The sequence below is a fragment of the Gossypium hirsutum genome, chromosome A11, assembly GCF_007990345.1.
Source record: "Gossypium hirsutum isolate 1008001.06 chromosome A11, Gossypium_hirsutum_v2.1, whole genome shotgun sequence".
Lineage (NCBI taxonomy): Eukaryota > Viridiplantae > Streptophyta > Magnoliopsida > Malvales > Malvaceae > Gossypium > Gossypium hirsutum.
In genome coordinates, this window is record NC_053434.1 from 14,433,867 (window position 1) to 14,447,190 (window position 13,324).

At 31.3% G+C, this 13,324-nt stretch overlaps 1 protein-coding gene across 2 annotated transcripts; it reads left to right on the forward strand.

Moving 5' to 3' along the window:
- Positions 1-1,055: 1,055 nt before the first annotated feature.
- Positions 1,056-3,231, forward strand: LOC121209767 (uncharacterized). Of its 2 annotated transcripts, none has more exons than XR_005904878.1 (2): positions 1,056-1,618; positions 1,686-3,231. XR_005904878.1 is itself a non-coding variant. In XM_041081134.1 (2 exons), exons 1-2 carry the CDS (start codon positions 1,369-1,371, stop codon positions 1,894-1,896), a joined length of 468 nt encoding a protein of 155 aa, XP_040937068.1. In that variant the 5' UTR covers positions 1,056-1,368; the 3' UTR covers positions 1,897-3,231. The 2 variants fall into 2 exon arrangements, 1 of the variants encoding a protein (XP_040937068.1); XM_041081134.1 differs by having other exon boundaries at positions 1,679-3,231.
- Positions 3,232-13,324: the final 10,093 nt, after the last annotated feature.

Here is a 13,324-nt window from a genome sequence, read left to right on the forward strand (position 1 = left end):
TTTTGATTTCGTTCAAATGTAATTTATTGTAATATAATTGTCAGAAAATTACTTTATAATATTTAGTATATATTAAAAAATATTTATTACAATATCAGAAAAGTAATATTATCACAGGTTGACTAAATACTTTCCTAATAATATAATAATAATTTATGATTTTATTTTTATTAACTAAAAAATAATATGTATTTATTTATAAAAACTATTCTTGACAAATTTTTAGATTAAATATTTAATAATAAATTTTAATTGATAAAATTTTAATTATTTTTAATTTATAATTTTAATTTAAAGTAAAATTATTTTAAATTTATCTTGCATGTATTTTGTAAACATAATAATGCATATGTAAAATCATGGAGATGTAAAATTTGTTTTGAAATAAATTAAAAAAAAAATTGAAATCATGTTTTTGGTTAACTAAAGGCTAACCCATAGGTGATTTAATCTACAATTTCTACATAACTTAAATGAAGCAATTCTACCATTGTTTTATAATATATATATATATATGTATGTATTTCGTGCAAATAAAAGTGTTAGGTCAAATTTGTAGATGCAAAAGAAATAAAATCAGAGAAAAAACTTACTTACGAATAATCTATTGAAATAATGGGAAAAATCAAGTAATAGAAATGAGATGATAGCTTCTTTTTTTTACGTTTATTACTGGACCAATACCTTGAACCAATATAAATTAAGGTTTAATATTGTCTTAATTTTTAAACTTTCCAATCTACATGAGAAAGTAGTTTTCTCACATTTTATCATGGGAATTACATTATCATGTTCATGGGAAAGTAACTTATAAGGGAAAATTAGATTCTAATGAAAGTAAATAAAATTTGACATATCAAATATTATAATCATTTTCCAACTGTTAAATTCACATGAAAGTAATTTCTTTCCATCTGTTATAGTATGAGACTACACATGTGATTAATGTGTGATTAGTTAGGTAGTTAGGCAGTTAACAAGCTGGTAAAATGTTAACAGCACTGAAGGATTTCTCAAGTGTATATAAACGTGTATATGGGCACAATACAAAGCAAGCAAAGTTGAATAATATTCTTTGAATAAATCTTTTTCTATTATCTGTAAACTTTCTTCAAGAGTTTATTAGCTTACTAGGTTTCTATCATGGTATCAGTGGCACGATGATTCTCGGGCATGGCTACCACGCATTCCGCCGAATCTGATTCCGTTAAGCCTAATGGCTCAGTGTTTCTTGGTGATCGTGTGGTCACCTCGTTTCCTCGGCATGAGGTTCTGAAACTTGATGTTGATTCATTTATTCAGTGGCAATAGCAAATCCGTCTCATTCTTTGTGGTTACGGATTACTCAGTTTTCTTGATGGTACATTGATGGCTCCACCGAGGTTTGTCCAGTCCTCCGATGGTACTATTGTCACCAATCCGTCTGCATCAATTTTTGATCAACGAGATAATCTACTTACCTCGTGGCTATTGTCCACGATAAGCTCCTATTTTTTGTCTTCCTTCATGGACGTTCGGGTTGCCAGTGATGTCTGGATCATGGCAAATAGCTTGTTCGCGGTCGATACTAGTGCGAAGCAGTCGCAGTTGCGCCATGAGCTTCATTCTCTCCTGAAAGGTAATCTCTCTATTCGGTTGTATGTTGACAAGATCAAAAACTTATGCGCTCTCCTTGTAGCGTCTAGATCTCTGACCTCAGAGGCCGAACGGATGGCGGTTCTCTTTGCTGAACTCTCCTCTGAGTTTGAGGCCATCGTCTCTTCTGCGCCGCTCTCCCCGGTCTCATTACCTTTTCAACGACTTGTCGATGCTCTGCTTGAATATGAAGCTCGACAAATTCGGTCCGTTCAGGATGTTTTAGTTGCTGCGAATGTTGTTGAGGGGACTCGGTTGTAGCCGACAGACGGGGCCTTTCGTGGTGATCGCTCATCTGTTCGTGGCCATGATCGAAACTTCCGTCCACGAAACCAATGTCAGATTTGCAGTAAGTTCGGTCATCTCGCACAGCGGTGTTACTACAGATATGATCGTGATGAGCAGTCGCAGTTGGAAGCACCCGTGGTGCGACATGGTAGATCTGTGTTTGGTGCGGTTAGGGGAGAATTGGAGCGTGAGAACAGACCTCCTAAGTATGGTCAAAATTGGGGGTCTCTTGGTCAAAATTAGAAGTCTCAATTTTGGTCAAATGGTGGAATGGATAATGTTGTTCTACGTGGGCCACATGTAGGCTATAGAAATAGTGGTTTCCATCCGTTTGTCCAATATGGTAATGGGCAGAATAATATTGATGGCCCAAATTTAAATTTTGGACCTTATAGACGTGATTTTAGTGTTGGACGACGTACTCTTGGTCCACAATTTGGTGGTGATTTTTTGGGCCACCCGTATGGTGGGCTGGCTTCCATATCATGTGGGCCTAGTGGGTCAGTCCGGTCTCTTCCAAATGATAATCAAAATTTGCTTGGGCCCTCTGCTAACTGTGTAAATGTTAATAGATCCTAGTATACTGTTTCTGGGGCTCCGTGGCGAACAAAACCGTGTGCTCGCATTTTTAATATGGATTCATCTTCATATGACTCATCTCAATTTGTTGGGATTCCTCCCAAGCTTCCTGAGTTGTACGCTTCGGATTATTCTGATGCTACAACATATGATTCCAATTTTAATACTACTGACTCTTATGTTCTATTGCCAGTAGGAAGTACGTAATGGTGCCCGGACTTAGGGGCTACTCATCACGTCTGCAGAGATACTTCAGATTTACATAGTTCCACCCCGTACTTAGGTAAATCCTCTCTTTTAATGGGTAATGGGGTATCCACTGAAATTTCCTCTATTGGGAGTGCAATTATACCTACGAAGCAGAAATTACTACATCTCTCGAATGTGCTGTTTGTGCCAAGCATTCGAAAGAATTTACTATCTATATCTAAGTTTGCTACTGATAATAATGTGTTTTTTGAATTTCACCCCTCGTATTGTGTGATTAAGGAAATCCAAACACAGGAAATCTTAATGCGGGGCCAAGTACGTGATGGGCTCTACCATTTCTCTGCAGGTTTAGGAAATTTATTCTCTTCTGTTCACAGTACTGTTCTTCAAGGTTGCTCTCCGACTGATGATGTTTTTAGCTTGTGGCATAAAAGGCTAGGTCATCTTGCTGATAATATTGTAAAAAATGTTCTTGAAAAATGTCAGATTTCTTTAAATAAAAGTCATCTTGATGGTGTTTGTGTAGCTTGTCAGAAAGGTAAATCACATAAGTTGCCATTTTCACATTCTAGCACTAAATATGTTGATTTGTTTGAATTGGTTGTTTCTGATTTGTGGGGACCAGCCACTGTTACCTGTGAAGGGAATTTGTATTATGTTTCTTTCATTGACATGACTAGTCGTTTTACCTAGGTCTATTTGATAAGTGTTTTGGTCAATTTCAGAAGATGATTTTCACTCAGTTTGGAAAGCATATTAAGAAATTTCAAAGTGATTGGGGAGGTGAGTTTCGTGCATTTTCCTCCGTTTTAGGTAATCAGGGGATTCTTCATCGAGTTTTTTACCCTTACACGTCTGAACAGAATGGTGTTGCTGAGCGTAAACACAGACATATTGTGGAGACTGGTCTTACTCTTCTGGCTCAGGCTAATTTTGTAACGTCCCCTAACCCTATACCGTTACCGGAACAATATTACGAGACATTACCAGTCAGTACAGTCCAATTCCGGTCATTAATTAAAATAAATATTCACACACATCCTAGTTTTAAGATGTAGTCCCTTTAATGGGCCCTTACGATCCAATATGAACAGTAAATTCAATTCGAAACTAATTTAGAATCACTAAGAATTTTTAGTAAATTTCAAAATTCATACTATATACCGTTGCCAACCATAATTTACTTATTTCATCAATACTTTTACAACCTAAATGACTCTCATTAAACATCCTGGGTACATGCCATTATCAATACTCAACATACTTTACCTTAATGAATTCGGGATCGTCCTGGGATACTGATTCAACGTACTATCTTTACTTAACCTGTGCACGGAAACAAACCGTACGCTGAGTATGGTATACTCAGTGGTATTTCTATAATCCGAACAATTAATAATATAACTAATACTTAAGATCATAATAACAATTACAATTATTCAATTATTTATTCAAAGATAAATTTCAACTACTTACCATATAAATTCTATACAAATCATATAATAAACACAATAACATAATTGTTCAATTCTTAACTAAATCCATTATTATTTACTCCATTCTTTCACTTACTACTCGGTATAGCTTTCCTTAATTTACTCACAATTCAATATCATTAAACTATATTCAACTATACACTTATCAATCATATTCCATTTTAATTCATTTCAATAACAGTCAATTTCATTTATATCATATAAACTTACTATCCCTGGTAGCTTTCAGTATATACATACGATTCATATATCTCAAATCACATTTCAATTCATCAAGTGGCATCATATATCATCAATTAGAACTCCAATCATTTCATGAACCTTTGGTTCATATTTTCAATTTCATATCTAAATTTTCAATTCTCAATTCAATTTCTCGTTTCATTTCAATAGCTTGATCAGTCAAATTTATTCGATTTATCTTTCACTTATTTACCCCTATTAACAAACCCGGACTTTGACGGATACATGGATTCCAACCCAAACACACCAGTACGGCACATTGTGCCTAAAACGGTACATAGTACCTGATCAGTATACGACACATAAAGTGCCTAAAACGACACACGAGGTGCCTGAAATACGACACATAAAGTGCCTGATCGATAAAGCCGGCAAATCCCGTACACTTCCAGATCCTATGGCATGCCAATTATATCCGACTCAGCCCGACTAGTTAATAGGGTATTTCATTCACTTTCTCAATTTAATAATTCTTTCATCAATATACCATTCTGATAATCACATATATTCACCCATTTTCACAATTTCATTCATTTCAACAATATATTTCAATTATTCACATTAATTCATAATTCAATACAATTCAATTCACTTTTCAATATCAAATATCAAATATTCAAATATCACAATCTCATATATTCATATCAATTTCCTCATATTTCTAATCAATATATTTTTCAATATAATATTCATTCAATATTCAAATTTCTACATAAATCATATATATTATATAATTCAATCAATATAAATTCAATCAAAATAATTTCAATCAATATAAATTCAATAAATTCATCGCATACCAAAATCAATCCATTCCAATTGTAAAACATCATAATTCTAACACTAACAATTGCCATATGTATATAAATATAACAAATAATAACTAAGCTTGGATTATAGAAATACAAACCGTAATTTTCGAGCTAACTCCCGTTGACTTTGTCTTGTCCTTTCTTAGCCGAGATTTCCGGTACCACATTGACTACGAAATTAATACAATTCATAATCATTAATACATTACTAATTCATATCTTGAGTTACAGAATTCTAAATTAAGATCCGCTAATTTTTCCTGAAACTAGACTCACAAATCTTCTTACAATAAAATTTTCAGAATTTTTGGTTTAGCCATTAAGTACAGTTTATTCCTTAAATTCACCCCTATTCTGCTGTCTGATAGTGTCATCCTTTCTTCACTAAAAATTAATTATCTCACAGTGCAGAACTCGGATAATATTCTCGTTGATTTTTCCTGAAAATAGACTCATTAGGAATTCTAAACATATAACTTTAAACCTCTAATTATTTTTCTTCAATTTTTGGTGATTTTCCAAAGTCAGAACAGGGAAACCCGAATTCATTCTGACCTTGTCTCACAAAATTCATTATATCTCATAATTTACAATTCAATTGCTTATACCGTTTCTTCTATAAGAAGCTAGACTCAATAATATTTAATTACATATTTTATTCATCCTCTAATTCAATTTCTACAATTTTTTGTGATTTTTCAAACTTAGACTACTGCTGCTGTCCAAAATAGTCTTAGTACAAAATGTTGATTTACTTTAATTTCAATTTAATCCTAACTAAATTCACTTACTTTTCTATCTTAATTCATACTTTATTTCTACTCAATTTTTAACCAAACTTAGACATAATTATCTATTTTTCATCATAAAACCGTAATTTCTAAATTCTTTCAATTTAGTCCTTAAAGCATAAAACTTATGAATCACTTTACAATTCAATCCTTGTATCATTTTTAACTTGAATTTCTATCAATTTAGCCCTTAATTCATCATTTTATTTAACATGGACAATATCTAGAAATCTAATAACTATCAAAATATCAACTTAATTTCATCAAAACTTTGTTCTAAAACTTCTAAAACATCAAAATTAAGTAAAAAGGGATTGATTGACTTACCTATTAAAGCTTAAAGCTTAAAGCTTCAAACCTTCAATTTTCCCTTTTCTCCCCTTCTTTCTTTCTTTTTCTCCCCTGCTCTCTGTTTTGTTTCATTCTGTTTCTATTTCCTTTCATTTGCTTCTTTAGTTTATATATAAAATAAAATAAAATAAAATATAATATAATATAATTAAAACATAAAATATCTTTATTATATAATAATATAATAATATAATAATATACTAAACATAAAAAAAATCTTAGATTTTCTTCACGATAAACCGCCTCAATTTATACTTTTTGTATAATTGCCCTTTTAGTCATTTTTTATTTTCTTTTAATCTATAATTCAACTTTCACATTTTATTCATTTTGGTCTTTTTACTTAATTACTCTTAATTAAATTTAAATTCACTTAATTAAACTCTAATTAACCACTCATTTTACTTCGTAAATATTTTTAATAAATATTTACGAATCCATTTTTCAGAAACGGAGACCCGAAAATACACTTTTTCGGTAACGGTAAAATTCGGGTCATTACAAATTTACAGCTGGCTTACTGGGGTTATGCGTTCTGCAGTGCGCTTCATCTCATTAATCGATTACCCACTCCGGTTCTAGAAGGGAAGACCCAGTTTCAAAGTCTGTTTGGTCGCGAACTGACTTACGATCATTTCAGAGTGTTTGGTTGTTGTTGTTTTTCGTACTTACGTTTGTTTGTTAAACACAAGCTTGAGTTTCGGTCTTAGCCGTCTACATTCCTAGGGTATAGCCCGCATCATAAAGGCTATTTTTCTCTAACGCCAGATGAGAAGGTCATTGTTTCTCGACATGTTGTTTTTGATAAAAATCAGTTTCTGTTTCAGCTTTCTACTACTACCGGTGATAAGTTGTCTCTGAATACTACTACGTATGTATCTGTTGTTCGGTCTGTTATCCCTAAAGAGACTCGTCCGGATCCTGAATCTGCAATTGGAGCTTCTCTAGATAGTCATAATGGTGACACAACTCAGCATGATTCTTTTGCTCCGTGTAGTACTTCTCAACATAGTTCCGGTTCAGGATCTGTTGTTTGAGAGGAGGTTCTCGCTACTGCAACTTTTCCTACTGAGCATCTTATTGTTTCTTCTATCTCTACTACTAATACTTATGCTATGGTTACCGGGTCTAAAGCTCGGATATTTAAGCCCAAAGCATTGTGTGCAGACAAAGTTGAGGTTGAGCCATGTTCTGTTGAGGAGGCCCTTGCTCATCCAGACTGGCGTCTAGCGGTCCAAGCTGAGTTTGATGCTTTACTAGCTAACTCGACCTGGGAGCTTAGTCCCCTCCCTCTTGGACGGAAAGTGATCGATTGTAAATGGTTGTTTAAGATCAAGAAGAATCCTGATGGGACGATTAACCGATGGAAGGCACGATTGGTCGCCAAGGGGTGCTCACAGGTACCTGGCTACTATTTTAAGGAGATGTTCAGTCCTGTAGTCAAACCTACTACCATTCGAGCCATCCTATCTATTGTTGTGACCAAGGGTTAGCATCTCCGGCAGGTTGATGTCAATAATGCCTTTTTGAATGGAGATCTAACCGATGACGTGTTTATGCAGCAACCTCCCGGCTTTGTGCAATCTGGTCCAAATGGTGAAAAGTTAGTATGTCGTCTGACTAAAACTTTGCATGGCTTACAACAAGCTCCTCGTGCCTGGTTTGACAAGTTAAAACAGCTCATTATTTCTGCTAGGTTTACGTTGTCAAAATTAGATGCTTCATTATTTGTTCGGTCTTCTTCTGGTCACACTTTCTACGTTCTTGTATATGTGGATGATATTGTTATCACTGGTAGTTCATCTGATGAAATAACTTGTTTTATTCAGCAGCTACACAACAAATTTGCTCTAAAGGATATGGGTGAGCTCCATTATTTTTTGGGAATTGAAGTCAGTAGATCTTCCTCAGGCAGTCTTCATTTATGTCAGTGCAAATACATTCATGAGCTTTTTACTCAGAGTTCTATGACTAATGCCAAAAGTGTTCATACACCGATGGTAAGCTCTTCTATGTTGTCAAAAGGATGATGGTGAACCATTTGCTGATCCAACTGAATATCGCAGTATTGCTGGAGCTCTTCAATATATCATTTTAACACGGCCAGATATTACATATGCTGTTAATCGGGTGTGCTAGTTCATGCAGGCTCCCACTACACTACACATGGTAGCGTTAAAATGAGTTTTACGGTATTTATGTGGTACTCTTTCTCATGGCTTGCTTTTTCGAAGATCTAATAGGCTGTCTTTGGTTGGTTATGCTGATGCAAATTGGGGATTGGATTTCGATAATCGTCGGTCTATTACGGGATACTGTGTGTATTTTGGTCACACACCTATTTCTTGGTGTTCTAAGAAACAACAAGTTATTTCTCGGTCTACGGCAAATGTTGAGTATCAAAGTTTAGCAGTAGCCACTAGTGATGTTACGTGGCTGGTCTCACTGTTAACAGAGTTAAAACCAAGTTCGGTTGATCTTCCGACAATGTGGTGTGATAATTCTAGTGCCGTAGCCATTGCAGCTAACCCTGTTCTGCACTCTAAGTTCAAACATGTTGAACTTGATCTGTTCTTTGTTCGAGAGAAGGTGGCTAGTGGCGAATTGGTTGTTGGAGAAATTCCCGCATGTGACCAAGTGGTGGATATTCTAACTAAACCATTGTCTGTTTTGATGTTTACCCGATTTCGTCATCTTCTTCAAGTCATCCCAATCGAGGAAGCTGGATGAATGTTATAGTATGAGATTACACATGTGATTAATGTGTGATTAGTTAGGTGGTTAGGCAGTTAACAAGCTGGTAAATTGTTAACAACAGTGAAAGATTTCTCAAGTGTATATAAACGTGTATATGGCACAATTCAAAGCAAGCAAAGTTGAATAACATTCTTTGAATAAATCTTTTTCTATTCTCAGTAACTTTTCTTCAAGAGTTTATTAGCTTACTAGGTTTCTATCACCATCGTATCAAACCCTACTTTAAGTTTTAATATTTTATCTTGTTAAAGAAGCAAATACCCATATTAAATTACGATAATTTTTTTATATAATTTAATGAATATTTAACACGTAGTCAATATGATATCATCTTCCTATCACACAAAAAAATGTATAAAAATCTAAAAACTAATATATTTTTATTTTCAATAAATTAACTATAATTTTTTTTACGTAGTCAAGTAATGTTTTCAAGTTTTATTTATTTATTTATTTTTATAAAAAATACTTTTTTTTATAAAGCATCATAAGATATTGTTTTGTGCCAAAAATATTATGGGCGTTTTAAAAAAAATTGGTCTAAGTAATGGAGATAGTATTTGAATATTAAATTACATATTAAAATAAATTAATATATTAAATAATATATTAATCAATTTAAAAATTCATCAAATCCATAGCCCAGCTTGTCGTTTTCTCATGAAAACATTATTGTATAACATATTTGTTTTCCAAAATCTAATTTTAATTGACCAAAAATTAATTTACTTTCTAAAAAATATCTCTTTTTTTGGTAAATGAAGAAGCAAAGGGAAATTACTAGCAATCATTCTCGAAGTAGCCAAATTTTGATAGTGATCATGCGGCAGGTGTAGAATTTCATCCGATGGTGTAGTAAAGATATGCAAGCTACAGTATATTTGCCAAGCTTGCAGTCGGTCCATTCGCTACTCAATTTCCCTTCTGGTAAACACGTACCAATTTAATCTCCTAGTTATGTTGAAGTAAACTAAAAAAATTATATATTTTAAAGTATAAATAATTTTATGGGATCAACATGAGAGTCTTCATTTGAACTGTAAAGCGATCAAATAAAATCAATCACATCCATCTCATAAAAAAAAAGTAGAAATTACTTACTCGTTTAATCAATTCATTTTTTTAAGAAAAAAATTTTAATGCTGAAAAACTCTTAAATAATTATAAAATTAATTAAGCTTTTAATTAAAAATTATATTTTATTAACGTCTTAATAGAAAATTAGCAATAAATTTAACTCCTGAAATATAATTTTTTTAAATTCCTAATAGCTTGTTAAGTGGTAATAGATGTCATCACGTTTGGTGCTTTTCAATTGTGTTACAATGAATTAATTAGCCTTTTTTTTTTATCATTTATGATGATTTTTAGTATTTTAATCTCGAAATTACTAAAATGTTATAAAAACAATAAAAATAACAACATAATATGAAAATATAAAAAAATATTAAAATGATAAAAAAATTATTGAAAATAAAACATTTAATATTTTTTCATAAAAAACTATAAAATTTTTAAAAAGTTATTTAAAAATATTAAATTTTTTAAAAATTTTAAAATTACTTTTTTTTTCCTTCACACCTCACATCATGGTCCATCCTTAATAACTTCTCATGATCATATTCCCAAAATTAAAATTATTATACATCACTCACCTCATGTCAATAAAGACTAAATTTATTATTATGAAACTTTTTACTGGACATCTTATTTAAATCCAAACAGTATCATACTTCAAACTCCCCATTTATTTATTACCAAAACTAGAGACGCCAAACCTTCAAGATAATTTTAATATTTTTCCACGGCTGTTTATGTTTTTAATATTTTTATAATTTTCTAATTTTTTAATACAATTTTAATATTGTGTATGTATTTTTCTATAATCTTTTAATTTTCATAACATTTTAATAAAATTTTAATATTTTAAATTATTCTATAAATTTTATACTTATATATTTATATGCTTTTAATTTTTTAAAATACTTTAATAATTTTTATATTTAAATGTTAAAAACCCTCCTAAAATAATAAAAAATAAATTAAGCCATTGTAAGATAATTTAAAAATCAATCAAGTTGCCACATTAGCATTTTTCATGTCAAAATCATGTCGGTTATTTTAACCACATTAATCGTCAACTTGCCATGAAACCAATTAATGACCTGTAAGAGATTTTGGTGAAAAATTATATTTCAAGAATTTAATTGATTGTTAACTTTTAATCTAAATATTAATTAAATTTAATTTTTTATTAAGAGCCTAATTAAAATTTTAATTATTTTATGAATTTTTTTAATATTTAAGTAGAAAATTAAATCATGTAAATTATCTTATATAAAATTATTTATATTTAAAAAAACCATAAACTTTTATTTAAGATGATAAATATATTTCAATATTTGTTTTCATGAAACAAATTAATCTATTATTAATGCCACTATATAATAATTACTCAATTATTTTTTTAGACATAATTTGTTACATTATTACTAGAATTATAAAAAAAAAAAAACAGATTAGGAAACAAAAACGTCATGTATACTATCTTTTGCCGGTGGGCAACGCGCGAATGTTCCATTGTGAAAAAGTACTAATTCGTGACAAATTGTTTAAAATCCTAATTGGGCCATCGTCACGGGACTGGCGGGAGATTATAATTCTAATATATGCAAATCACGTATCTAAATTTAAAAAAATACGTGTGTATGACTGTGGGGAAGACATTCATGCCGAGTTTAAATTCTATTATTTTATCTTTTAATAAATGTAATGATAAACAAATTGTTGTATTTATGTAATGCATATTAGATTAGCACCAGCCAAGGCGATTTTCCTTCCTTAAAATTTATTTCTCCATTTATTTAGTCACATGCAAACTTTTGTTGACCCATTAGTATCCTTTTAAACATTTTTCTTAATGAAATTCCAAAACATATATATCACAATTTAAATACTACTAATTCTGTTCTTTTAATTCCACAATTTGTTAATTTTCAAGGTTTGAATGAAGCAGCAGAATAAATCAATTATCTATATACAGTTGCATATAAACTATCCCAATTAGTTTGGAAACCTCAAATTGAATCGTTTTACTAAATCCAACTTATTATTGAGATTGGCTTTATCCATTTTAATCATATCCAAATTTGAATGTCTGTTTTAAACACCTTTTGTTTTTCCTTCAAGTTACTGGTTAAAAAAATATATAAACGATCATTGCATAAGCGGCACTTCCTCCATATTTTTACCATGCGTAAAGAGCAACACGGCAAAATGAAAATGACCTCAAATTATTCTTTTTTTTTGGGGGATTTTATATTCAGAGAGTTTGGCAGTCATGCAACACTTGAATTGCCATCTTATTTGACAGATTCTGGGGACTGCTTCGCAAATCTCAACTACTTTATATTTTTTTCCCATAAGGAAAAAGGAACTTGGGGTGAAAGGAATGAAGGACTTGACTCATTTTCCCTAAATCTACACTGCTGTCTGTATCTTGGGTATAAAATTAAGGCTAATTTACCAGCCACAACCGTAAATTAGGTCCTCTGTCGGATTTCAATTCACCTAATTTTATCCATTGGCTTTGACATACAAGCAAGGAATGTCCATTCCAAAACAAGCAAAATTACATAGTTTATCTGTTATTTATTTATTTATTATAAACATATAATAAAATATATCACGGGGAAAGTAAATCATACAGCCAGATATGATAATTAATGCAATGACCGGAGTTTTAAAAGCCACAACCGTCTTAATAAAGGCCTTGCAGTTTTCCTTTTTATTATTAAACGCATTTCATTACCATTTGATGCATGACAGAAGCTGATTGAAATATTACATAAATTAGTATAAATTTGTAATTCTATTTTCACCAGTAATTTTTTTTTAAAAAAAAAGGGTGTTTGTCTACTTCAAGTAATGGAAAGTAAAGTTGAAAATTGAAATTTAGCTTTATCCGTTAATTTTTTAAATTTAATAATAGTAATTAATTAATTAGTTATTATTTAAAAACAAAAGCATGCCTTGGATTTGTAAGTGGAGACACTTTAAAGAAAGTTATCTATTATTTGATTTGCCTTTGTTATGAAGGAATACCATTTGGAAAATGAAATCCCTAATAAACCGGCAAAACGGGTTTATCCTTGATTTAAAA